The sequence below is a fragment of the Rhincodon typus genome, chromosome 3, assembly GCF_021869965.1.
Source record: "Rhincodon typus isolate 14 chromosome 3, sRhiTyp1.1, whole genome shotgun sequence".
NCBI classification, from domain to species: domain Eukaryota; kingdom Metazoa; phylum Chordata; class Chondrichthyes; order Orectolobiformes; family Rhincodontidae; genus Rhincodon; species Rhincodon typus.
In genome coordinates this window covers 86,050,449-86,072,353 of record NC_063334.1, presented here as the reverse complement: position 1 = coordinate 86,072,353, position 21,905 = coordinate 86,050,449, and the positions used below count along the sequence as shown (strand labels likewise).

Sequence of the window (21,905 nt, the reverse complement as noted above, 5' to 3'; positions counted from 1 at the left end):
CACCTTGTTGTCTCGGATTCTCCAGCATCTGCAGTTCCTACTATCTCAGATATTCTGTTACTGACTTGTTCTGGTGTTGGATTCAATTTTCTGGCCCAGAATTGGCTTGAGGACCTAAGAGAGAGCATGAAAGGAAGTTGCCAGGACAGCACAGGGCGTTGGTCATTGCTTTAAAAACTAATTGATATGAAGGAAAGGTGGAACTGCAATGACACCACTGTGCACAGGATGTAGTGATGTTAGCAGTCCAGGCTCATTGCGAAGTCTATCATAGCCAACTGACATCACTGACCATGCGCAGGGGCCAGTGGCCATCTTTATTGGTCATTTTGATGTTCAGAATAATTACTTCTTTTTTCAGTATTAACACATTAGGGCTTGTTTTGAGGCCAGCATTTATATAATGATTCAGCAGCTGGATTTCAGGAATGCAGTAATATAGGAACTGGCAGCAAGAGTGTGCCTCTAAAGCCTACTCTGACATTCACACAAGTATAGGAACAGATGTAGGCCTGCTCCACCATTAGATACGATCAATGCTGATCAAACACTTCAGTGCCTTTTTACCATCCCATTCCCATAGCCATGTATGCCAGTGATAATCAGAAATCTATCAATCCCTGCCTTAAACATACTTGAAGCTTGTGCGGCCAGTGACGCTGCTGCTGATGTTTTTATCTGCGACACATGGTGTTTGTTTTATATTCACTTCACCTCACAGTAAACAATAACTTGGTACTGGCTTTTCCAATTCCTTCTTGTACCTTCATACAAACTTTGTGATTCATGCACAAAGGCCCCCTGATTTTTCTGCATCTCTGAGCTCTGCAATTTCTCACGAATTTTATTATTCCTGCCAAAATGGAGAATTTCACATTTTCCCGCATTGTACTTCATTTTCCAGATCTCCACCCACTCACTTCACTTATCTGTACTCCTTGTGCTATGTGATTCAAACCAAGGCTACCAGAACATTAGCCTGGGGCTCTGGATTACCAGTCCAGTGGCATTACTACAATGTTACCACCTCCGCACTATTTGTATTTGTATTTTAGCCAATGTTGTGGGTGAATCACCGCAAGTTATCTTAAATTTGGCTACTTATTAAGAAATCTCACAATCAAGTACTGAAACAATGATTTAAACTTTATTGCATGTAGCAACCAAAATATGACCTTTCAAGTAAGCAAGTTAAGTCTCACAGCCTAATTTAACTATTACCCAATTAATGATGGAATCTGACCAGGATTGGTCTGTTCTGGAAGTGTCCAGGATTTGACTCTTGTACAATGTTGTTCTTCAAAATTCTGCTACTGACTTGTTTCTGCAATGGATTCTCATACAATTTTCTCTTTTTCAAGTTTGTACTGTGACCTTATTGATAATTCAAAAGATTCTTTCAGCCCCAACATTGATTACTGTTTCTGGAGACCCCAAGTCTGTAGATTGCCTTCTTATCAGAAGTAGCCCCTCTGTTCCTTGTTACACTCAGGGTTAGCTGTCTGTTTAAACCACAGCTTTTTTTGCAATTAACCCCTTTACTTCAGATCATTACTTCTTCACTAGACTTAATTGCCCATTTGTCATGAGGTAGCATGATACCAAGCAGTTGTTATCTCCTCTCTCCCAGGAAATATAGAAACATAGAAGATAAGAGTAGGAGGAGGACATTCAGCCCTTCAATCCTGCTCTGCCATTCATCACAATCATAGCTGATTGTCCAACTGAGTAGCCTAATCCTGCTTTCTTCCCATAACCTTTGATCCCATGTGCCCCAAGTGCTATACCTAGCCACCTCTTGAATACATTCAATGTTTTGGCATCAAATACTTCCTGTGGTAATGAAGTCCACAGGCTCACCACTCTTTGGGTGAAGAAATGTCTCCTTATCTCCATCCTAAATGGTCTACCCTGAATTCTCAGACTGTGACCCCTAGTTCTAGACACACCCACCATTAGGAACATCCTCCCTGCATCTACCCTGTCCAGTTCTGTTAGAATTTTAAAAGTCTCTATGAGATCGCCCCTCAATCATCTGAACTCCAGTGGAAACAATCCTAACCTAGTCAATCTCTCCTCAAATGTCAGTCCCGCCATCCCCAGAATCAGCCCGGTCAACATTCACTGCACTTCCTTGAGAGCAAGATCATCCTTCCTTAGAAAAGAAGACCAGAACTGCACACAATATTCTAGATGTGGCCTCAGCAAGGCCCTGTGTAACTGCAACAACTCTTTCCCTACTTCTATACTCAAAACCTCTTGCAATGAAGGCCAACATAGAATTTGCCTTCTTTACCGCCTGCCCCACCTGCATGCTTACCTTCAGCGACTGGTGCACAAGGACACCCAGGTCCCACTGCACACTCCCCTCTCCCAATTTGCAGGAAACAGATTGTTTATCTTGTTCCTCTCAGGGATGGTTAATTCGCATGTGACTTTTAATTCCCTCTTTCATCTTTCATTGCTGATTCTTTCAATCTATGAACAGTTACTAAAGTTGTGAAATTTACATTGTCACACTATATTTCTCTTGTAATCTAATCTTACACTTCTTGGATAACAAGGTGTAGAGCTGGATGAACACAGCAGGCCAAGCAGCATCAGAGGAACAGGAAAGCTGATATTTCGGGTCGAGAGCCTTTTCTTGATTTTTTTTTGTCATTCTTCACTGCTTTTTTATATTCTGCACAGTCTTCTGATCCGCCACCCATTTATGTGCCATAAAATGGTTTTATTTAAATTTGAGACTATCTGCAATGGTAAGGTAACCATGGACAGCAGGCAGTCAGAATGGATGAAATATGTCTATGTAGATTAATATCATAGCTCAGCATAAACTGGAGAGTGAAGATGGCATTATGATAAGAAAGGGTGAATTTTTGGATGTTGGTAGCCTGAGAGCATGGTACTCTGCTAGATATTTCATACCTTGGAAAGATCTGTCGAAGTTTTAGGCTGAATTTTCCAACAGCTCCAGTGCTTTTTTCCTATTATCCCAACTCATTCAAAATTGAGCACCTTATCGTTCTGCCTGTCAATCTTATTTCTGCTGGTCCACAGCGGATGTTGGAAAGGCTGCTGCCTTCTTCTTGAGGTTGTTGTTGCATCACTACACCGGCCGGGTTTCCTCAGGTGGGAGACTTAGTCTGTAAGACATGGTAGGTCTGATGATTTCAGCCTCTTTAAGTACTTAAAATATTAACCAGCCTTCTAGTAACAGGCTGACAGGTTTCTGCTTGCAAAACTTCGTGGCTGTTGAATTAGAGTTTGCTTCCCAGTGTGCTCAAATATTTAACTCCCCCTGTCTACAGCCAATCCCACCTGCTTGTCCAGGTTAAAACTCTGTCCTCTATTTCTATACAGATTTGTATGAGGTGGTGATAAATGCCATAAGGATCAGTCTATCTGTTTCACTCCTTGTCCCTCTAAACAAGTTGTTGATCTTAGATCTTTTATTGTTGATTTGAACACAATGTTGGCGTCAAAATGACAAAGGTGAAAATTGCAGTGTCTAATGTGAACATTGATTTGAATCATGGGTTGGATATTACATGTACTGCCAAGTGTTTTTGACAGGGGTTTGCATGTAAAATAGGATGAGGCGCCTGGCCCACCATCTTCCTAAGCACTGAAAAGCTCACTCCTTTAATAAATGGCGGGTAGGTGACAAAATTGACATTTTGCTCATGATTCAGTCTCTCAAAGTCACCCTGCCCGCGCCATAATACTGCAAGTGTGGCTGGGAATAGGCGGCCTATTATTTTTAAATGTTTTAAAAGTGTGGGGAAGTAAGAGATTGTACTATTTTCAGAGTTGCTCTACATGCATTGGGGAGACCCCCTGAAGAAGGTAGCTCCCTTTGTTCCTTCCTGCATGGACTTTAAACTGACCACTCACCCCCACTCCCTCAACTCAAAGAATCCTCCCCATCAATGGCCCTTATTTATTCCAATTGGCGGTTCCTTGAGCCTTTTCTCTGACACTGGTTGGTGCTCTGGCAGTGCCTGTTATCGAACTCTGGCACCTGCAGGACTGTTGGAGCTATCAGTCCATCTGATTGGCACTAACTCCAGAGAGTGGGACCTCCTGGCATTGAGGGGCAGAATTCTCACGAAGCACTGGTTTAGCACATTTTCGCTAAAGGATGGCCTTCTGAATTTGTTGGCTGGATGCAATGGTCCATCTGGTGTGGGGCTTGATATACACCCCTCGCTCTCATAGATTTCTGCCCCATTTGAAGTGTATTGCAGGATGTTTAAGAGTTATTTTTTCCATAGTGTTGGTTCATATGATGCTATATTAATAAGCTAAACATTCATGTCATAATTCTATGTACCGGTAAGATAGATATGTTTGGTATTGTAATCTGTGTGCATAAAGTTTATTTTTGTTATTTAATGTTTTTGATTTTTAGTGGAATAATGGCAGCATTAAAAGGAATTTTATATGAATATATTTGGCTGCGTGCTATTCGAGAAAATTATTCCGATTTTCTTTGAAAATGTGATTTCCTTGAACATTGTGTTTGGTTTGGATTTTGTGCACTTTAGTTAACAAGTACTACAGTTGAATAATGACTGCATTTGGATGCATGTGAACCTGAAGCAAATACAGTTTTTGACTTTGTCTTTCATTTGCAGAACTAGCCCTGAAAATCAGATTGTGAAATCAGGATTTACCAGTCGAAAGATAATTATTTTACAAAATGATGACCCAGGTGGAGTGTTTGAATTCTCCCCACAAACGAGAGGACCATATTTTGTCAATGTAAGTCTGGGTGAACGGTGTTCAGATAAATAGTTCTGTGGAAAATTGTGTGAATGAAGTAAAACTCTACCTGATTTCCCTTGAATTAGGTTTATTTATATCTTAGGCTATTGGCGTGTTTGATTTTCCTAGCTTTAAAAAAAATTATATTCATGAATAATATGACCTCACTTGGAAATTTCATCTTACCATTAAATAGGGGAGAAGGCAAAACAAGTGGAATTTTTTGTGCATATTTAGTTATAACTAACAGTATAACTAACAGTTATAAATAACAGTAATGGATGTGTAATCAAGTTTACAATTTACAGCGCTGGCTAACAACTTACATTTAACATACTAGCATTTATAACTTGCATATAGTGTTACAAGTAAGGTTCCCAATTTGTTCTGATTCTGGGTGGGATATTCACAAATGTTTGTCCTCCCAGGTGAGGAGAGATGAACTAGCTCCCCTTTATTCAACCCTCCCGTGCTTGATTTTAATTAAAGTTAGACTAAAAAGGATCCTAACTGTGTGGATATTTTTACCCAACACACATCCATTTATGTTTCAAAAGGAGCCAGTTTAACCAGGCTTTCTTGAATTAAAGTTAGAATGAGTTTATTTGCTACTAAAAGGTGAGAAAAGATAATAAACTATGTCACATACGCAGAGATTAAATATGAGAAGTAAGTCCAAAAAGGTTTTAAAAATCACACTTTTTGGTTGCCCCTGATGAGTAGACTATGAAACATTACAGCTGTTAGGTGGATGATCCTGGTATCGCTCAATTTGATAGTAAAGTAGTTGTTTCAAGTTTCTTAGTTCTGCAGTTAACTTAAAGGTGTTAGTGCAGTTTCTTTCAACAATGGCTTTGTTGGAGAGAGATTTTACTTCATTTTATCTGCGCACACAGGACTAAAGGAAGATCTCAGCTGTTCTGAGATAGCGAAAACTGCAGATGCTAGAGTCCGAGTCAATGCAGTGTGGAGCTGGAGGGGCACAGCAGGTCATGCAACATCAGAGGAGCAGGAGAGTCGACCATTAGGGTTGGGATTCTTCACCAGGACGATGGGGTCCTGACCCGAAACGTTGACTTTCCTCCCCCTCCGATGCTGCCTGACCTGCTGTGTTCCTTCAGCTCCACACTAAATTGACAAGATCTCAGCTGTGTCCTTTTACAGGTACTGTAAACACAATAACTGTAAACACTTTAACACAATGTATCATGAACCACAAGCTAGTATACCAGCACTCCAGCATATTAGGACTAGAGAGTCCTGGTGTTTATTAACTCCCTTTTTTGGGTATACTTGGAAAAGTAAAACACAAATATATCTTTTGCCCAGAGCTACCTTTTCTCAACTCATCATATCCACAGCCTGGGACACAACCCAGAGGAGAACACAGCTCAGATTTTTAAATGACATCTCTCCTTTTGAAGTGTTGCTGTCTGATGTTCCTCTGACACTCTTCTGAGTGTGACATTTCATGGTACCTCTTGGGGCTCAGTGTAATCCATACAGAGATTTTATCATGCAGCCATTAAATTTACACTCTCAGGTATCTTTTGGCAAGTAAACAACTCATGTTGTTCTTATAAGTTCAATGTATCCATAAGTAATTTGGGGTTATGGTCCACTTCATGACAATAAGAATTCTGTGCTGACTTTCTTTGTTTTCATTCACTTGTTTGCTGATGATGGTCTTCTTGATAGAATATTGTTCCCTTGCTGTGTAAATTGGCCCAGTATATATGGGCTAGTAATATAGAAGTCCATGCTAATGCTCTGGATACATGGGTTCAAATCCCACCAAGGCAACTGGTTGAATTAAAATTTAGTTAATAAATATGCTGGAATTGACAGCTTGTATCAGTAACGGTGACCATTAAACTACCATTGATTTAATAACAAACAAGTAATGTCTTTCAAAGACATTTTTACTAGTCTGGCTACATGTGACTCCAGATCCATAGCATGATGATTGACACTTAATACCCTCTGGAATAACTCAGTAAGTCACTCAGTTCAAGAGCAATTAGGGATTGGTAATAAGTACCAGCAATGCCACATGCTGTAAAAGAATTTTTAACAATTCCTGTGTGAACCTGCAGAATGAATATTAGAATGCTATTTGACCACAAGCTAACTGAACCAAATCATATTCCGTCCTCATATAATTGCCATTGTCATGGAATAGCGCTCAGGACGCGAGTTCTGATTGAATTCTTTCCAAACAGCTAATTGTAATGTTTCTAACACTAGTCACTCTCAGATCTCTTTTATAATTGATTAAAGTAGTTGCTTAGCTTCATTAACTAGTTCCTTACAGCAATCTTCAAACTAATCAACATTTTTTGTGCTCTTGTTCCAATATGTTGACTGTACGCTATTGTAAATTGTTTCATGAAATCAGGTCCATTTCACTCTGTGCGGGAATACCAGCAAGTGTCCATTCAGTTGAGAAGAGGAGATGCTGGTTCTTATGTTGGTAGACAGCATGATTGGTAATGATATAAAGACAGTCTTTCTGGTTTGGATGATAAAACACATGAGAGTTGTACTGTACTCGTGATGCAGACCAGGAGTGACCTGTATCTCAGATTGTACTGTGATAGCTGTGTGTATTAAGAATGCTGACCAGAGAGTCATATCTCTTGATTATCAGATCAGGCTGGTACCACAGCCCTTATTCTAGCTGTCCCAAGGACTCTTTATGGCTTGGTTCCTTCTGAAAGAAGTTATTTAGTTACACAGGGTTTGTGGTGGCAACATATCTTAAATAGTCCTATGTCATGATATCTGAGGCAGGTGGGCCATGTGTCAAGGCACACACTCACTCTATTAAGGATTTTGCTGGTATCCTTATCAAATTTCTCATTGAATTGACTCTTCATCATTGTAACAAGCAAAGAGTTAGAGCACAGACACTCTTCATGTTAAGTGTTTGCAATGAGAAGCAGATAAAGTCGACACTTTTTGAACCATTTGTGGGGAGTTCCATCGTCAAGAGTAGTAATTTCGTTAAAATGAAACGTGACATCTGAATGACTGATGTTTCTCTGTCAGCGATCTACTCTGTGAGCCTAGTCTTTTGTAAGGGAGCTATGTCAGATTTTAGCCTGTCAAGTTCCAAGTTAATCATAGCTGTCCTGCATGAGTCTCAACCAGCTGAAAGCTGTCGCTTAGTTCCCTGTACATATTTTTACATTCTAACTTGTCAACCAAAGAGTTGGCATCTTCTTTCCCTTGACTTATTTTGTCTATTTTTGAGTATGTTTAATTCCACCCACTCATTAATTCCACTCACTCATTTGCAATCTTAAGCAATCTAGTTTCTGAAGATTGTTTGTAATTAAGGCAGTTCTGTTTAAAATTTAGAATGCCATGAGTTACCTTTACAACTCGTATTTTGATATTGTTTGTGTTCAGGGAAAAGTGCTATTTATAAAACTATTCATCGTAAATAATTAAAATTAAAATAAATAAATGGCTGCTAAATTTGAATGTGTACCTCACCATGTCGTAGCCTCATTACCACCACCTTCTTTAAGTATAGGAACCTATAAGGTCTACTGGTCCAATGTGGTCAAGGAAAACCTTACTGGTCTAATTAAAAAGGTCAGAAATCACATGACACCAGGCAATAGTCCAACAGGTTTATTTGCAAACACAAGCTTTTTGAGCCTTGCTCCTTCAGGTGTTAGTGAGGTGGTATCAGACACAGAATTTATAACTAAAAGATCAAATTCTGTGTCTGATACCACCTCACTAACACCTGAAGAAGGAGAGAGGCTCCGAAAGCTTGTGTTTTCAAATAAATCTGTTGGACTATAATCCGGTGTTGTGTGCTTTCTGACCTTGTCCACCCCAGTCCTAAACTGGCACCTCCACATTACAGCTAATTAATCTTTTATTGAACATGAAGTCGCTTATTGCATGTTAGCAACTAATTTCAGGTTACTTGGTGTTGTTATACATGTTATGGGCTGAATCTTATGGGGCTCAGAGCAATGTGAGCTTTGGCGAAGTGAGTGGCAGAATCAGCTGAGATGTTCGTCGGGTCATATATTGATACTGAGATTATCTTGCCCCATCTTTTCTTATAGCGGCATGGTGAAATTCCCACTGGGTTGTAATGAATTACCAATTGATGGTGATTACCATGAGGTAGATTCTCGTTGATGGCTCAACATGCCGCATTAATATTCGGATTGCGATCTTACCCACTTGCCTGTAATAACTCAAGAAGCCCAACTGGAAAGGAACATTATTATTGCTGAACACCAAAATAGAGCCACTACCCATGGCATATATTGGCTAGTTCCAGCCTGGAACAGACAGTTCTGCAGACCCATCCGTGGGTTTACTTTATAAAGGGCTCAGGTGATGAGTTCCAGACAGACAGGCCATTGCCTGTTACCTAGGAACTCATACTCAGTGAGCTCCACAGGGAGATTAATTAAAGATTCCCCATGGCTTTGCAGGGGTTACCACATTGCACAACAATCTAGATGTTGGGAAAACCTGAAATGGAAACCAGAGCAGATTTGAGCTTGCCACTTGCTCCAAAAAACCTGCACGTTGGATACCAGCTATCAACATCTCAAGGAATGCTCCAAGGGCATTGGTCACATGCATCCCACATCCACGGACATTGGCACCTGACATGTGGCAGCCTTTTAGAGCCCTGATGACACATCTCTGATCCACTTACCGGATGCTTCTGCACTTCACTGCTGCACCACAGGCTGCAATGGCAATTATTATTTGCAATGCTACAGCAAGGATACTGTATACTCAGGCTCACCTGAGTCAGCTCATGGATTGGAACAGGCTGCATCTCCGAGCCCTTTGTTTGCTTCCCAGCCGTTACTCATTCTGTGCCTACCCGGATGCTAACATAATCCCTGCCTTGCATTGCCGTGCCTTGCTTTTTTGCACTTTCCCCCCTCAGCCAGATATACCAGGCTAATATTACTTCTGTCCAGTTGTGCCACTTAGGGCAGTTGCAGAGCCACGAAGTTTGTCAGTCAAGTCAAGGGTGATAGCCTTTGCTTGGGGGTCCCAACATAATAAGTCAAAGGCAGCCTCTGATACCAGTCCAGGGTCTGCTCAGGCCAGTTTGAGTCAGGATTGTCTCTTCCTAAGAGAAGAGGAGATGAATTTCGGGCACCATACCACCCATATTGGCTCTTACAGTCCTTTCGAGGGCTGTTTTTCTCCTGGAATGAGACAGCAACAAGTATTATAGAAGGTGAAAGATGGCGCCACTGCTGTTACTGTTAATGCAGTTGGTGAGTTGTCCCAAGTGAGTGATTAGGCCGTGCAAAAGGCATGCAGGGTTAGTAGGGTTGATGGGTGAGAGCAAGTAGGGAAGATGTTGCAGGGAATGGTGAGCATGGTAGAGAATGAGCGTTGGTGGGAGGTCAGTACAGGAGCAGAGATAGAGTGAGGTGAGGTTTCAGAGAGAAAATGGTGGCACTCACACTGACAGAATGGAGATGGCCCTTGACCTTTATTGGGGACATTCTTTCAGATGGCTGAGACTGCTTTAACCTGAGTGGCAACCTTGGAGCAGGTTGACATGGTCAGGTGCTGTGGACTGCTGGTCCTGGGGGAAGAGGACGTTTTGCCTGTATAGCATCCCATCCAGCAACACCTCCAGGTCCCTGCCCATAAAATGGGATTTAGATTTCCCCCATCTGCTACGTCTCAGGCAAATATGAGGAACTGTGCAGGTCAGCTCCAGACTGATGGTACACAACAGCCTTCCAAAGATGACATTGGGGTTGGAGAGGAGGGTATTCATCAATATGTTGATAGAATCTGATAATAATGTGAATAATTTCTTGGAACTCCACCCTCTTGCTATCATTTGTTTATTGCAAAAGGCCATGGAAATTTTTTTCCCAGATGTGATTTGCTCATTTGTCGTTCTTGATTTTAATCGACCTAAAATATTTCCTTTCCTAGGAAGGTGTTGCCTTTGAACTCAAGATTGTCCGATATCGTGGAGCACTTCTGAAGCAATTCTTGCGCTATGTTGTGGAACCAAAAACATCTTTCGAGTTTTACGGGAATACAGGAGTCTTGGAATTTGATCCTGGGGAAAGAGAAATAGTAATAACATTGTTAGCAAGGGAGGATGATATACCTGAGGTAAGGCTTTGGGTACTGCGGAATCATTGTTTCTCAGAGTGTTAAAATAAAATCTTTAGAGTATGAATATGTGACAGTGGTTAAGAATTGTGAAGATAAATATTGACACAGGATATCATGCTATTCGTGTGAACAGTTTCCTTGAAATCATGAATTTCTTAGTGGCACTGAATAGTTTTAGTATATACAGATCTAGCTGTGTCTGTGGATTGAACTAAGAGAAAGTGTAAATGTTCCTCCTGTGCATGGAGAAGCAATGGCAGACTTTATCGCCATTTTGAGGAAAATGCTAAGGTATAGGTAACTAATTTTGGTGGAACATTTGAAATTCTGCTGCCTGTCGTAGTAAGACATTTCTGCTGGCAAGAAAATTTTTACCTGATGCTTTCTGTTGCAACCAGAAAATTTTGCAAATAGCGATAACATTCACTTAAATTTGCCAATCCCATTTCCTGGAGTTTTTAATCCCTTCATGAACATCCTTGTCAGGTCTTTAAAAACTGCAGAGTATATATTTAAATCTATGACCTATGTTGTTTAATCAGCACCAGTTGGCTGGGCATGGAATTCTCCGCAGTTTGGGAACATTATGTCAGCAAGACATTCAGTGTTGTTTATAATCCAATATCGTCCACATTTTTTACAGGATAGTTTGACCTCTGTAACTGCATATTTTATTTTACACATTAACTCTGAGGGGGGAAAATCTCTTTTCTTCTTACGTGAGGCTTCTTTATTTTGTACCTATCCTTTTACAATGTTTGATATTCTATCCTGTCTAAACTTGAAGCTATTCAAAAGCTTACTCAAAGTGTCCTTCACCTAATCACCTACTTTGTGACCTCAATTTTTAAAATTCTCTCTCTCTCTCTGTCTCTCTCAGATGCCTCCAGGACCATAGCCCTACTTATTTTTGTCATATCCTTCACCCCTATAAACGTTCAGCTATAGGATACTTGTAGATATCTATGCTCCAGTTCTGATTGCTTGAATATCCCTGACTTTAAGCATGTAATTAGTAGCTATGCCTTTGGTTGTTGAGTTCTCAAGATCTAGAATTATCTGTAGTAAGTTGCCTGTCTTCCTCCTTTGAAGAGATCTACCTCTTTCATTGAGTTAACCCGAATAACCCTTATGTATCACAGAGTGCCATTCTTTAATGATACATTTGTGAAGTGTCAAAGGTGCAGTATAAATGCTAATCATTGTTTGTTTTAGCTTTCATTTGATTCACATTAAAAGCAGATTAATGTGTGGTATTTATCTTTGTATAATTCTTTCACTTATTCTTAGCTGGATGAACAATATTCTGCAATACTCAATAGCCACAGTTTTCCACCAAGCAAATTAGGAACTGCTACACAGATCAATATCACAGTTTTGAAGAATGATGATCCCCATGGCGTAATACAGTTCATCACTCAGGAATTTACTAAAACTATAAAAGAAAGCGAGGGGGATACCATATACACAGGTAAAAATAACTTCAATAATTGATTGACATGATTTTCCAGTTGGATGGAATCATTATGTTGCAAATAGTCATAGTCAACCCCTTAACAATAGAGTGACAGAGTTAACAGAACAGTAGTCATCTTTTGTATAATATGTTTAGCAATCCTGAAAGAACTGTCAAATCTAGGAACAATACAACTTAGCATTAGGTCTTAAAGTATAAGGCTTTAATCAAGGCCTTTAAGAAGTACTTGATAACTTTGATCAATATGAAACATTTCACTACATTAACAACCAGTTGATCTCTGACTACAAGTACAGAGTGTTGCAGGTGGTGGCAATATCCTTGCAGGCAATACAGTTCCTTTCTGGGGTTCTTGTGGTGCAGTGGTAGTGTCCCTATCTCTGAGCCAGGAGGCCCGAGTTCAAGTCCCACCTGCCCTGAGAGTGTGTCTTTTTTTTAATTCTTTCATGGAATATGGGTGTCGCTGGCTAGGCCAGCACTTGTTATCCACCACTAATTGCCCAGAGGACAGTTAAGAGTCAAACACATTGCTGTGTGTCTGGAGTCACATATAGGCCAGAATAGGTAAGGATGGCAGTTTCATTCCCTGGAGGATATTTGTGAACAAGATAGGGTTTTCCAACAATGAATTCATAGTCATCTTTAGATCCTTAATTCCAAATTTTTTTTCAAAACTTGATTTCAAATTCCTGCATCTTCCACAGTGGGATTTGAATCCAGGTCCCCAGAACAGTCCAGTGATAATATCACTAGGCCTTCACCTCCCCAATAATATCTCTGAACAGGTTGGATTTTAAAGAAATCTACAGTTTCTTTCTAGGGACTTTTAGTGGTGCTGGGAATGTTTCAGACAGCGCACAGCCTTATTAGGGCACCACGAGGAATGAGGCAAAAACTGCTGGAAATGCTCACTACATCAGCCAGAGAAGCAGTTCATGTTTCAGGTTGATGGCCTTAGTTCAGGCCTGGAAAATGTTAGAAGTGTAGTTGAGTTTAATCAAGTAGAAATGTGGGCAAGTGAAGGAGAGTAGGCCTATGATTGGCTGAAAGGCAGGGGAGATTAAATAATAAAAAGGATGATGGTGCAAGGCAAATCTGGGGCAAATAATTAAATAAAAATGGTTCCACAGGTGTGAGAAGGAGAATAGTAGATTCATTGTCAGCAAACTGTGTTTGAAAGAATGGGGAGGTTATGGTCTACAATGCGGAGATAGCAAGAATTGCAGATGCTGGAGTCAGAGTCAATACAGTGTGGAGTTGGAGGAACACAGCAGGTCAGGCAGCATCAGAGGAGCAGGAAAGTTGACATCCTGATACAGGATGTGAACCTGAAACGTCGACTTTCCTGCTCCTTTGATGCTGCCTAACCTGCTGTGTTGCTCCAACTCCACATTGTATTGACAATGGACAACAATTGTTGAATCCTGCAGTGAGTCTTCAAGGCAATAACGTGCCTACTTAAAAAGACAAAGTGATGTTTCTCAAATTTGTTAAGCTTCATTGCAGCAGTGTGGAAGGTTGAGGACAGAAATGTTAAAAAGTGAGTGGGGCAGATAATTAAAATGACAGGTGATTGAAAGCTCAAAATCGCACTTCTCACCTGAAGAAAGAAGTTCCTCAAAGTTGTCACCTGATCTACTTTTATCAGCCCAGTGTATGGGAGACCACATCATGAGCAGCAAGTATAAGTTACTAACGTGTAAGAGATACAAGTAAATCAATGTTTCACCTGGAAGGGAGGGTTCAGGCTCTGGATAGTGGAGGTGAAAGAATAGGTGTTGCATCTCCCATATTGGAAAAGGAAAGGATTGTTGGGAGCAATTCAAGAGTGGGATAGGGTACCATGGAGCAAAGTGTGCCTTTAGAATACTGGGAGTGGAGGGAAGGATAAATGTGTTTACTGGTGGTGGTAATGGTCATTTAAATGTGGAGGATGCTGGAGTGGAGCTTGAGGGAAAGGGGAGATCTATTGTGCAGATGTAGTTAGAATCCATATCTTTTATTTAAGGGAGGTAAGTGATATTAGAGAAGTTGAGAATGCAATTTCAGCCAGGTGAGGAAGGATGATGGTGAATGAAATCCGGTTTGACCTTTGTTCAAGGAAGAAGCAGAGAATCCTCCTCGTGTAGAATAAGAATGCTGAACATGGAAGAAAAGGTCTGCTCTGCAGGCTGAGAAGGTTGGGAAATGCCTAACCAGATGGTGTTGAAGACAATATTACAGAAGAAATGCTCAATGTGACAAGCTTAAAATTGATTGAGATGGTGGTGTGAGTGGATAAAACTGAAGACTTTACTACAAATTAATGATTTGTAGACGGTATTTGTTGACCTCCAAAGAAGGGCCAAATAAATATTCCAATTGACTGGTCAACATTGCTCCTCTTGTTGCAGACTGTTTTAAGTAACCTATATTCTATGCCCATGTTGCTACACATAATGAAGCATTTTACTTTAATTCATCAGCTAGCTTTCCTTTAATCCGTGACCGAGGAACATTTGGTAATGTTAGTGTGTCCTGGATTGTGGACCCTGCTTTCACGAATGATGTTTACCCAGTCCAAGGTGTGGTCAACTTTAACAGTGCTGAATCGTCAAAAAACATCACTCTTCAGTCCCTTCCTGACGCAGTGAGTTATGGTTTTTCAGTTCAATGCATTCTGGTAGTAAGGGCAGATTTAAACAAAGTAGGCCTCGTGTTCAGGAAGTATAAAGATCTTGTCAATATTGTTGCCAGGCCATGATGCAATCAAAATGCTTAAAGTTTTGGGAGAGTGACATTGGGAAGGGGAGCGGATGTGCATAGCAGGTGGAGTTTGGGGTGGATCTGGCTTATAGACCTCTTTCTTCAAGCTGGTGGTGTCCAGGACCTAGTTTGGTAGGAAACTGTGATTGGTCAAACACTTCAACATCAAAGATATGGAACATGGCAGCACTGGTTATAGTGTCCTGCCATTGGCCAGCAAAGTCACTGTGGTCTTGAACCTCTTCAATTCTGGTTCCTACCAGCAATCTTAGAGGTATTTCAGAATTATCTGTGTACCATTGTGTCTCAATAGTCGTTGATGCCCTGTTTGCCGAAGCTGGATGCAACATTACATTCACGACAGGTGTAGCTCACAAGCACCATGGGAAGTGGTTTGGCCTCCATCCCTGGTTTCTCCATGATACATGGCACCAACCATTTATTATGGGCTAGAAGGTCTGAGTTCAAGTCCCACCTGCCCCAGACATGTATTATAATCTGTCTGAACAGGATGACTAAAAGTATCTGCAGAGATGGTGATGGGGACTGAAGACGATTATTATATTATCTTTTACACAAAGAGGTAAATAAATGCACAAAGTGATTGAAAATCTTCAATTGAGTTAAGAGAAATACTTTTTCAATGTCCAGAATGTTTCATTAACTTGTTTTCCCTTTAGTTTTACAGAAGAGCTTTTGTATGTTTTAGACATGTTGCGGCCAGACCCCAGACAAGGTTCTCCAGTTAATTTGGTTCTAGATGGGATACTCATTCAGTCTCCGGGTGAGGAGGGATGAGCTTTCTCCCCTTCTTTATGAACCTACCCATCCTCTTGATTGGCCACAAAAAGGTTAATTTAAAAATGGATCACTTCACCTTGAGAATACGTTATATTTTGAAAAAAGCTTAATTTTTAAAAAGAGCCAATTTAACCAGGCTTTCTTGAATTAACCAAAAGAGTGAGTTTATCAATTACTAGATGTGAGAAGAATTCTTCACACAACCCACACATGCAGATTACAACTAAAAGATAAATTGAAAAAGATAGAAGTTCAAACAAAACGGTTTCATGGATCAGGCACTGAATTGTTCGTGAAGAGCAGATAAGGTGATATGGCTGTATTTGGGTTACACTGATTGTGATGACCTTCGTTTGAACAGCTGATTCTTGGTTTTGTAGACTTATTCAATTTCCTTTGTCCTGATTCCTGTTTTTTTTTCCTAATTGGTTTGCAGCCAATTTGAGGGAGAACCTTTCTAGCAGCACAAGGGTGACTAGGGATAGTTCCTTGACTGTGACTTTCACGGTCCATTAACATTTGAAACCGGACTGGTGTACATGAGTGTTCAGTCCCAGTAGTCTACTCCAGTCGTATTGAAGAAAACATTTTAACACCTGTCCTTGTGTATTCTTCAAGGGATATACCCAAATCGTGTCTGCGTTTGGGACATAATCTGCAAGAGGTGACCTGCTGTTGACCAGAGCTTGTCGGTCCATCTTTATCTTTGCAGTCACGAGATCACAGTCCAATGTCTTGTGTCTTGCTTTTCCCTTCCTTTGAAGGGTTGTTGTTGGAAGTTACCTTCACATCCATTAGTTAGTCACTGCATGGGTCTCCCTCTTCAGACAGTTACTAAATTTAGAGGCAAAAATAGCCGTGAATGTTCCATCTCTCTTTGCAAAAACACATTTTACAATTGCATTTTAAAATTTCCGTAGTATTTCGTTGTTCTGACTTTTAAAAAAAGCTCAATATAAACTATGAAATTCTAAGTTAGTTTACTTTGTCATCTTTGCAATCTGTACCCAGATTCCTGAAGAAATAGAAACTTTCACGATCTTCCTTTATAATACGACTGGAGGTGCCAGACTTGGAAATGTACTTAACGCAACTCTTCTTATTAATAAAAATGATGATCCCATTTATCTTGAAGGTTTGGAATTCATTTCTTAAAAAGTTTTCACTTTGTATTATGATCAAAAATTTGTTAGAAGAGGATTGGGTGTGTTGTGATAATTTAAATACCACTTTGAGTTTGGTTCAGCAGTTACAGACGTTATTTTACATGCATATGCTGGGAGACATATTTGTTAAAAGTCTGCAATGGTCTGACCCTGAATCACAGTCAGCGTGACAATCTAAAGTCTAAACTTTCACATTTTGTTACAATGTTTTGAATGGATCACTAGTCATTGATTATCTTGGCAGTATGTCACATATTCTTATCAACAAACAGGGATGTACTTCAGATGTCCCTTATCTATTCTCATTAACCTGTGAAACATTGTTACCACTGAGGCTTTACTGCTGTCTCCTGTCTATTCCCTTATTAACCTGCGGGATGTTACTTAGTGTTGTGAAAGTCATTAAATTTCATCTAAATTTCATCATGTCGGAGCTGTAATGCTTACTGTATTGAGTGGATTTTCCACCATGCTGAGAAAATCTGCTCATTGCTACATTTTGTCTACTCTAAGGGTAGTGCTGTGCATTCAAAAATCAATCTTAATCAATTGTCTCACTTCAGTCTTTCCTGTTGGCCAAAATCCTTAGCGCAGGAATGCTATCCACTGGGTTATTCCACCCAAAGGATGTCCACAGATCCTTCTAGACTTTGTGAATGTTGCATCCCTAAGTTTTTATCTTGCACCCCTCATAGCTCAAGCTGTATTCTTACTATGGTGGGATCATGGGTTTTCTAATAACTACAGTTTTAAACGCAACAATCTCCTTTTCCATATTCCTTGGCCAGTGTGTTGGCCAGATTCTCAGCCAGCTGTTGCCACCTCCAGCTATAGGTTTCACAAAGCAGGTTCGAAATGATTACTTTGCGAACAAGTTGAGATGATCCAAATCCAAGGATCAATTTGTCCATTTAGTCCTTAGTTCCACAAATCCTGTCACCAAGTGGTGGTTTTAATGTTCAGAATTTATTTTTCTTTAGTGTCTCAATTCTTCTGCTGCAGGTTGTAATAATACGAGCAGATTTGTTAATGTCCTTGTGGTGTTCAGGCAGAGGTGGTAAGTCATAGGTGAATATTTTAACATAGTCCTAGAGGTCATTGGTATCCCCGAGGAGTTTCAGTAATACATGTCGATCAGTTGATTGTGCACAGTCTGTATCCAGATGTCTGTGATTGAAGGTTGGGTTGGGCACTTACAGATTTAACTTGGATTAGTAGTTACACAGTACTCTCCCACATCAGGCATAAGTGGTATGGGTTGGTTTATAGTTGGCATTGCTTACCTTCGTGGTATAGTTGCCTCCATTTTAGTTATGTTAAGCTCAGATGTTGCCTCAGGGTCATTTTGCACTGGATGAGGGGCCCATAATTACACCTTGATGAGTGTTGCACACCTCCACATTAATTCTCACAAAACTGTCTTCTCCTGGGATTGTATAAAATAATGTTGTATACAGTAGTGTTGTGGTTAATTATCCTTGCACGGACCACTGGAGGACTCAGGTATGCAGGTTAACTTGGTGTTTATTCAAACAAATTCAGTCTTAGATTGGCTAAGTATAATTCTGCATGATTCCCTGTCCCAGCTCTGTCTCACATCTATCCAGTACGTGCAGAACATCATTAACCTTTACATGCCTGCAGTGTTTCCATTTCATTCTTGTAAAAAAAACAGAAATCTTCCATCCTAAGTCTTTCTGTTATCCTGTGTGCAGGAATCTGTTCATACTCTAGTCTGCTCCTAATGCTGATTCAGGCCTTAGGGTGTATAAGGTAACTCTCCAGTCATTTCTATTGCTGTGGAACATTAGGATGTGAAAGTTTATGCTTGCGCCTCACAGTACTACCTCGTATGGTGTTGCCTTCATCCTGTTGTAACCCTTTTTATAACATCTTACTTCATTCCCACTACAGTAGTATGTCGTGTTACACAACATAATCAAACTCTACAATTGATATAATTCAACTTGGTCAGCAGTGCAGTTTTTGGTTCCTGGTGGTATTTTATTGGTGTGTTGTACCATTTCTGTCCAGGCTCAGAAAAGAACTTAACAATTTATTTAGAACAAGGTTATCATATCACTCTCTAGTTTGGGGAGTCACCAATGCTCCCCTCCTTATTGGTTCTGGATTAATCAGACTTGGGGTCACTGACCTCCCTGCGTGTATGTTTAGGCATGGTTCTGAATCGAATATTCTCCATATCCAATTCTATGTTATCAAATCAACTCTTAAACCAGGACATAGATTTAATCCTCTCACTAACTGCACTTCTTCTATTTTGCATATTTTAATCCCCGGCCACAAATTCCAAGCCTTTAGCGCTTGTTGTGACATTCAAAAAGCATAATCATTTATTCTTGAGGTTTGCTGTGAGTTTATGGCTGAGTTAGTGCAAGCAAAACATTTTATGTTCTTATGGCTCCTTATTCCAGGAGCTTCACAATTCCTCTACTTACCAATCAGCTGATTAAATTTGTGTTTGTCACTTAATTTGGGGTGGTTACTGTGGTTAGCCTTTTACTTTATAAATTATACATCACTCCAAATGTATTCACAGTAACAGTATCAACAGGTTCTCTGTCCTCTGCAGACAGCACAACACTTGGACACTGTGTCAACTTGCAAAAACCACAAATCAGTATAACCTAATTAATTAATAATATCAATACATACTCTTGACAATATTGTTCTTGAAGTCACAGTACCCAGAGAAAGGGAAATAAATTTGTCCTTTCCGGTAAAATCTTAACTATTTCCTCCTATATCCCTTATACCATTCAGGGTTGTCTCCTTTCTCTCCTTTGATCGATTACATCTACTGCCCAGGATGCAGGTAGATGCTCTTGCTGATGTATATGGTGTGTGTGCTTCTCATACTGTTTCAGTTGCCAGGAGGTGTTCACCATTACTATTACCCACAGACTGCCAGCTATCTGATGGTTTACCTGAAACAAAACATTAGATTTGCTTTTGGCCCTCCTGTTGGCAGAAATGGAATGCTAGTCATATATAGTTTGAGCTGAGACTGCTGTCTCCCCTGTGACTTTTGCAGAACGGAGAGTACTAACCTCAACAGTTTAAGATTTTTCCTTTTATAATCTGTCTACCCAGGATATAGCTGTGCCAAGCTCTGAGCTGACTCATAAGGCTGTTGTTTTCATATTTACTCATTGTTTCTAAACAAACATTAAGAACACACAACGGCACATCGCCTTCACAAGGGCCACTTTATTATTTGTGCAGTTAGGAGTGGGAGCTTCTGAAACAATTCCTGATCCTTCTACTCACATACACTGATGACTACTCTTAGTTTTGAGAATCTATTCCAGCGATATTTTTGTTGTCTCCTTCTAGGCAGAGTGTTTCACTCCACTACTTTTCCCTCATAAAATTTTGTGCATCCCACTAGATACTATCCTCATTAATCCTGGAGAAATTTTGCAGTCCAATTGCTTATTAATATAGCGCATTTAAAATCAAAAATCAAAGGTTTTTGTTTGATGTTTCTTGTTTATTCTTTGTCTTAGATGTGTCTTACCTTTTTCTTCAACAGTAACTTCGCACATTAAGCAATACCTTTCGCAATTCAAATTATCCCCACTTTAAGAAGTGTTATTGGGGTGATAGGTTCTGTCCAATGTTTAATTTATTTTTCTTAAGAAGAATTTTATTTTTCATGTTTACTGAAATCTTTGTGAATATGTGTCCATGTCTTTTATTGTTTTCAAAAAAGTCTGATCAGATCCAAATGATATTAATTTGGTTCACTAATTCCAATTCCCTATAAAAGTCTGATCAACTGCTTGAAGTTGTGTGTGTGTGTGGAATGTCGATTTTTTTAGGTACTTCCTTCAACAATAGAGAGCAAGATTCTATTTCAAACTCTGCCTTTGCAGCCTTTTAGATCAACGTCCATTCTCTCCAAAATATTTTTTTCAACTCCTTTCTTAAACAGATCTTTGTTAAATTTTCTCCATTTTAACTCTTTGAGCCCACAGTATTGTGCTCAGATCAATTGCCAGTATATAAATTCAAAATTCACTTTCCCTTTGTAAATTGTATTCAGAACAAAATCCTTAAACTTTGTAGGACTTCTAACTCAAGATCAATCGAATTGAGGATTAATCAGAAACATGCCAATTTAAACTACCAAACATTAAGAAAAATAATTCTGAACATGTGAACTTTGTATCTGGATTAAAAGTCCGTACAGCGTTTTGAAATAATCCTGAAATCATAATTCTGACCAACAAACATGATTTCAGAACTTATTGCTTGAAAAATATACTTTATTATCCTTTCCACAAGTTATCATACTTGCTGTCTTTTCTTCAGACTTCTGGAATGCAAAAAGGTTAACTCACAGGAAGAACCTTTAGCTTGATCAAAAGAAAGCTTCTAAGCTTCCACACAATCTCCTCAACACTCATTCAGTTTAACAACATTTTTATTCAAAGGAAAATTTTTAATACTGTAAACCACCATCAATCTCTTCCAGCCATAGGGAAAGAAAAAGGAGTCTTAAAGCTTTCATTGACAGACCTTACATTTTTCTGTTCCTCTGGAGTCTGTCAGACCTTGTCCACCTAAATTCCAGAGGGATACTGCTACAAATTCTACGCTCATTAAACTAAATAATTGCTTTTGAACAAATAAAACACTCATTTTATCATTAATTATTGTTAGGCCAATTTTATTACATTTTTGCTTGGAAGTGTATCCCACATATTAAATGCCACAGTTTTAAAACATACAAGACTAGACCAGAGAAGGTTAGTGAATCTCTATTAATGTAT

At 39.7% G+C, this 21,905-nt stretch overlaps 1 protein-coding gene across 1 annotated transcript in view; it reads left to right on the top strand.

Moving 5' to 3' along the window:
* The window catches only part of adgrv1 (adhesion G protein-coupled receptor V1), a 407,915-nt gene that overhangs the window by 56,056 nt on the left and 329,954 nt on the right, over nucleotides 1–21,905 (top strand). The window contains exons 12-16 of the mRNA XM_048593741.1: nucleotides 4,641–4,767; nucleotides 10,729–10,914; nucleotides 12,208–12,388; nucleotides 14,860–15,023; nucleotides 16,952–17,075. Coding sequence (XP_048449698.1) covers nucleotides 4,641–4,767; nucleotides 10,729–10,914; nucleotides 12,208–12,388; nucleotides 14,860–15,023; nucleotides 16,952–17,075 — 782 coding nt within the window. The remainder of the gene's footprint in view (nucleotides 1–4,640; nucleotides 4,768–10,728; nucleotides 10,915–12,207; nucleotides 12,389–14,859; nucleotides 15,024–16,951; nucleotides 17,076–21,905) is intronic.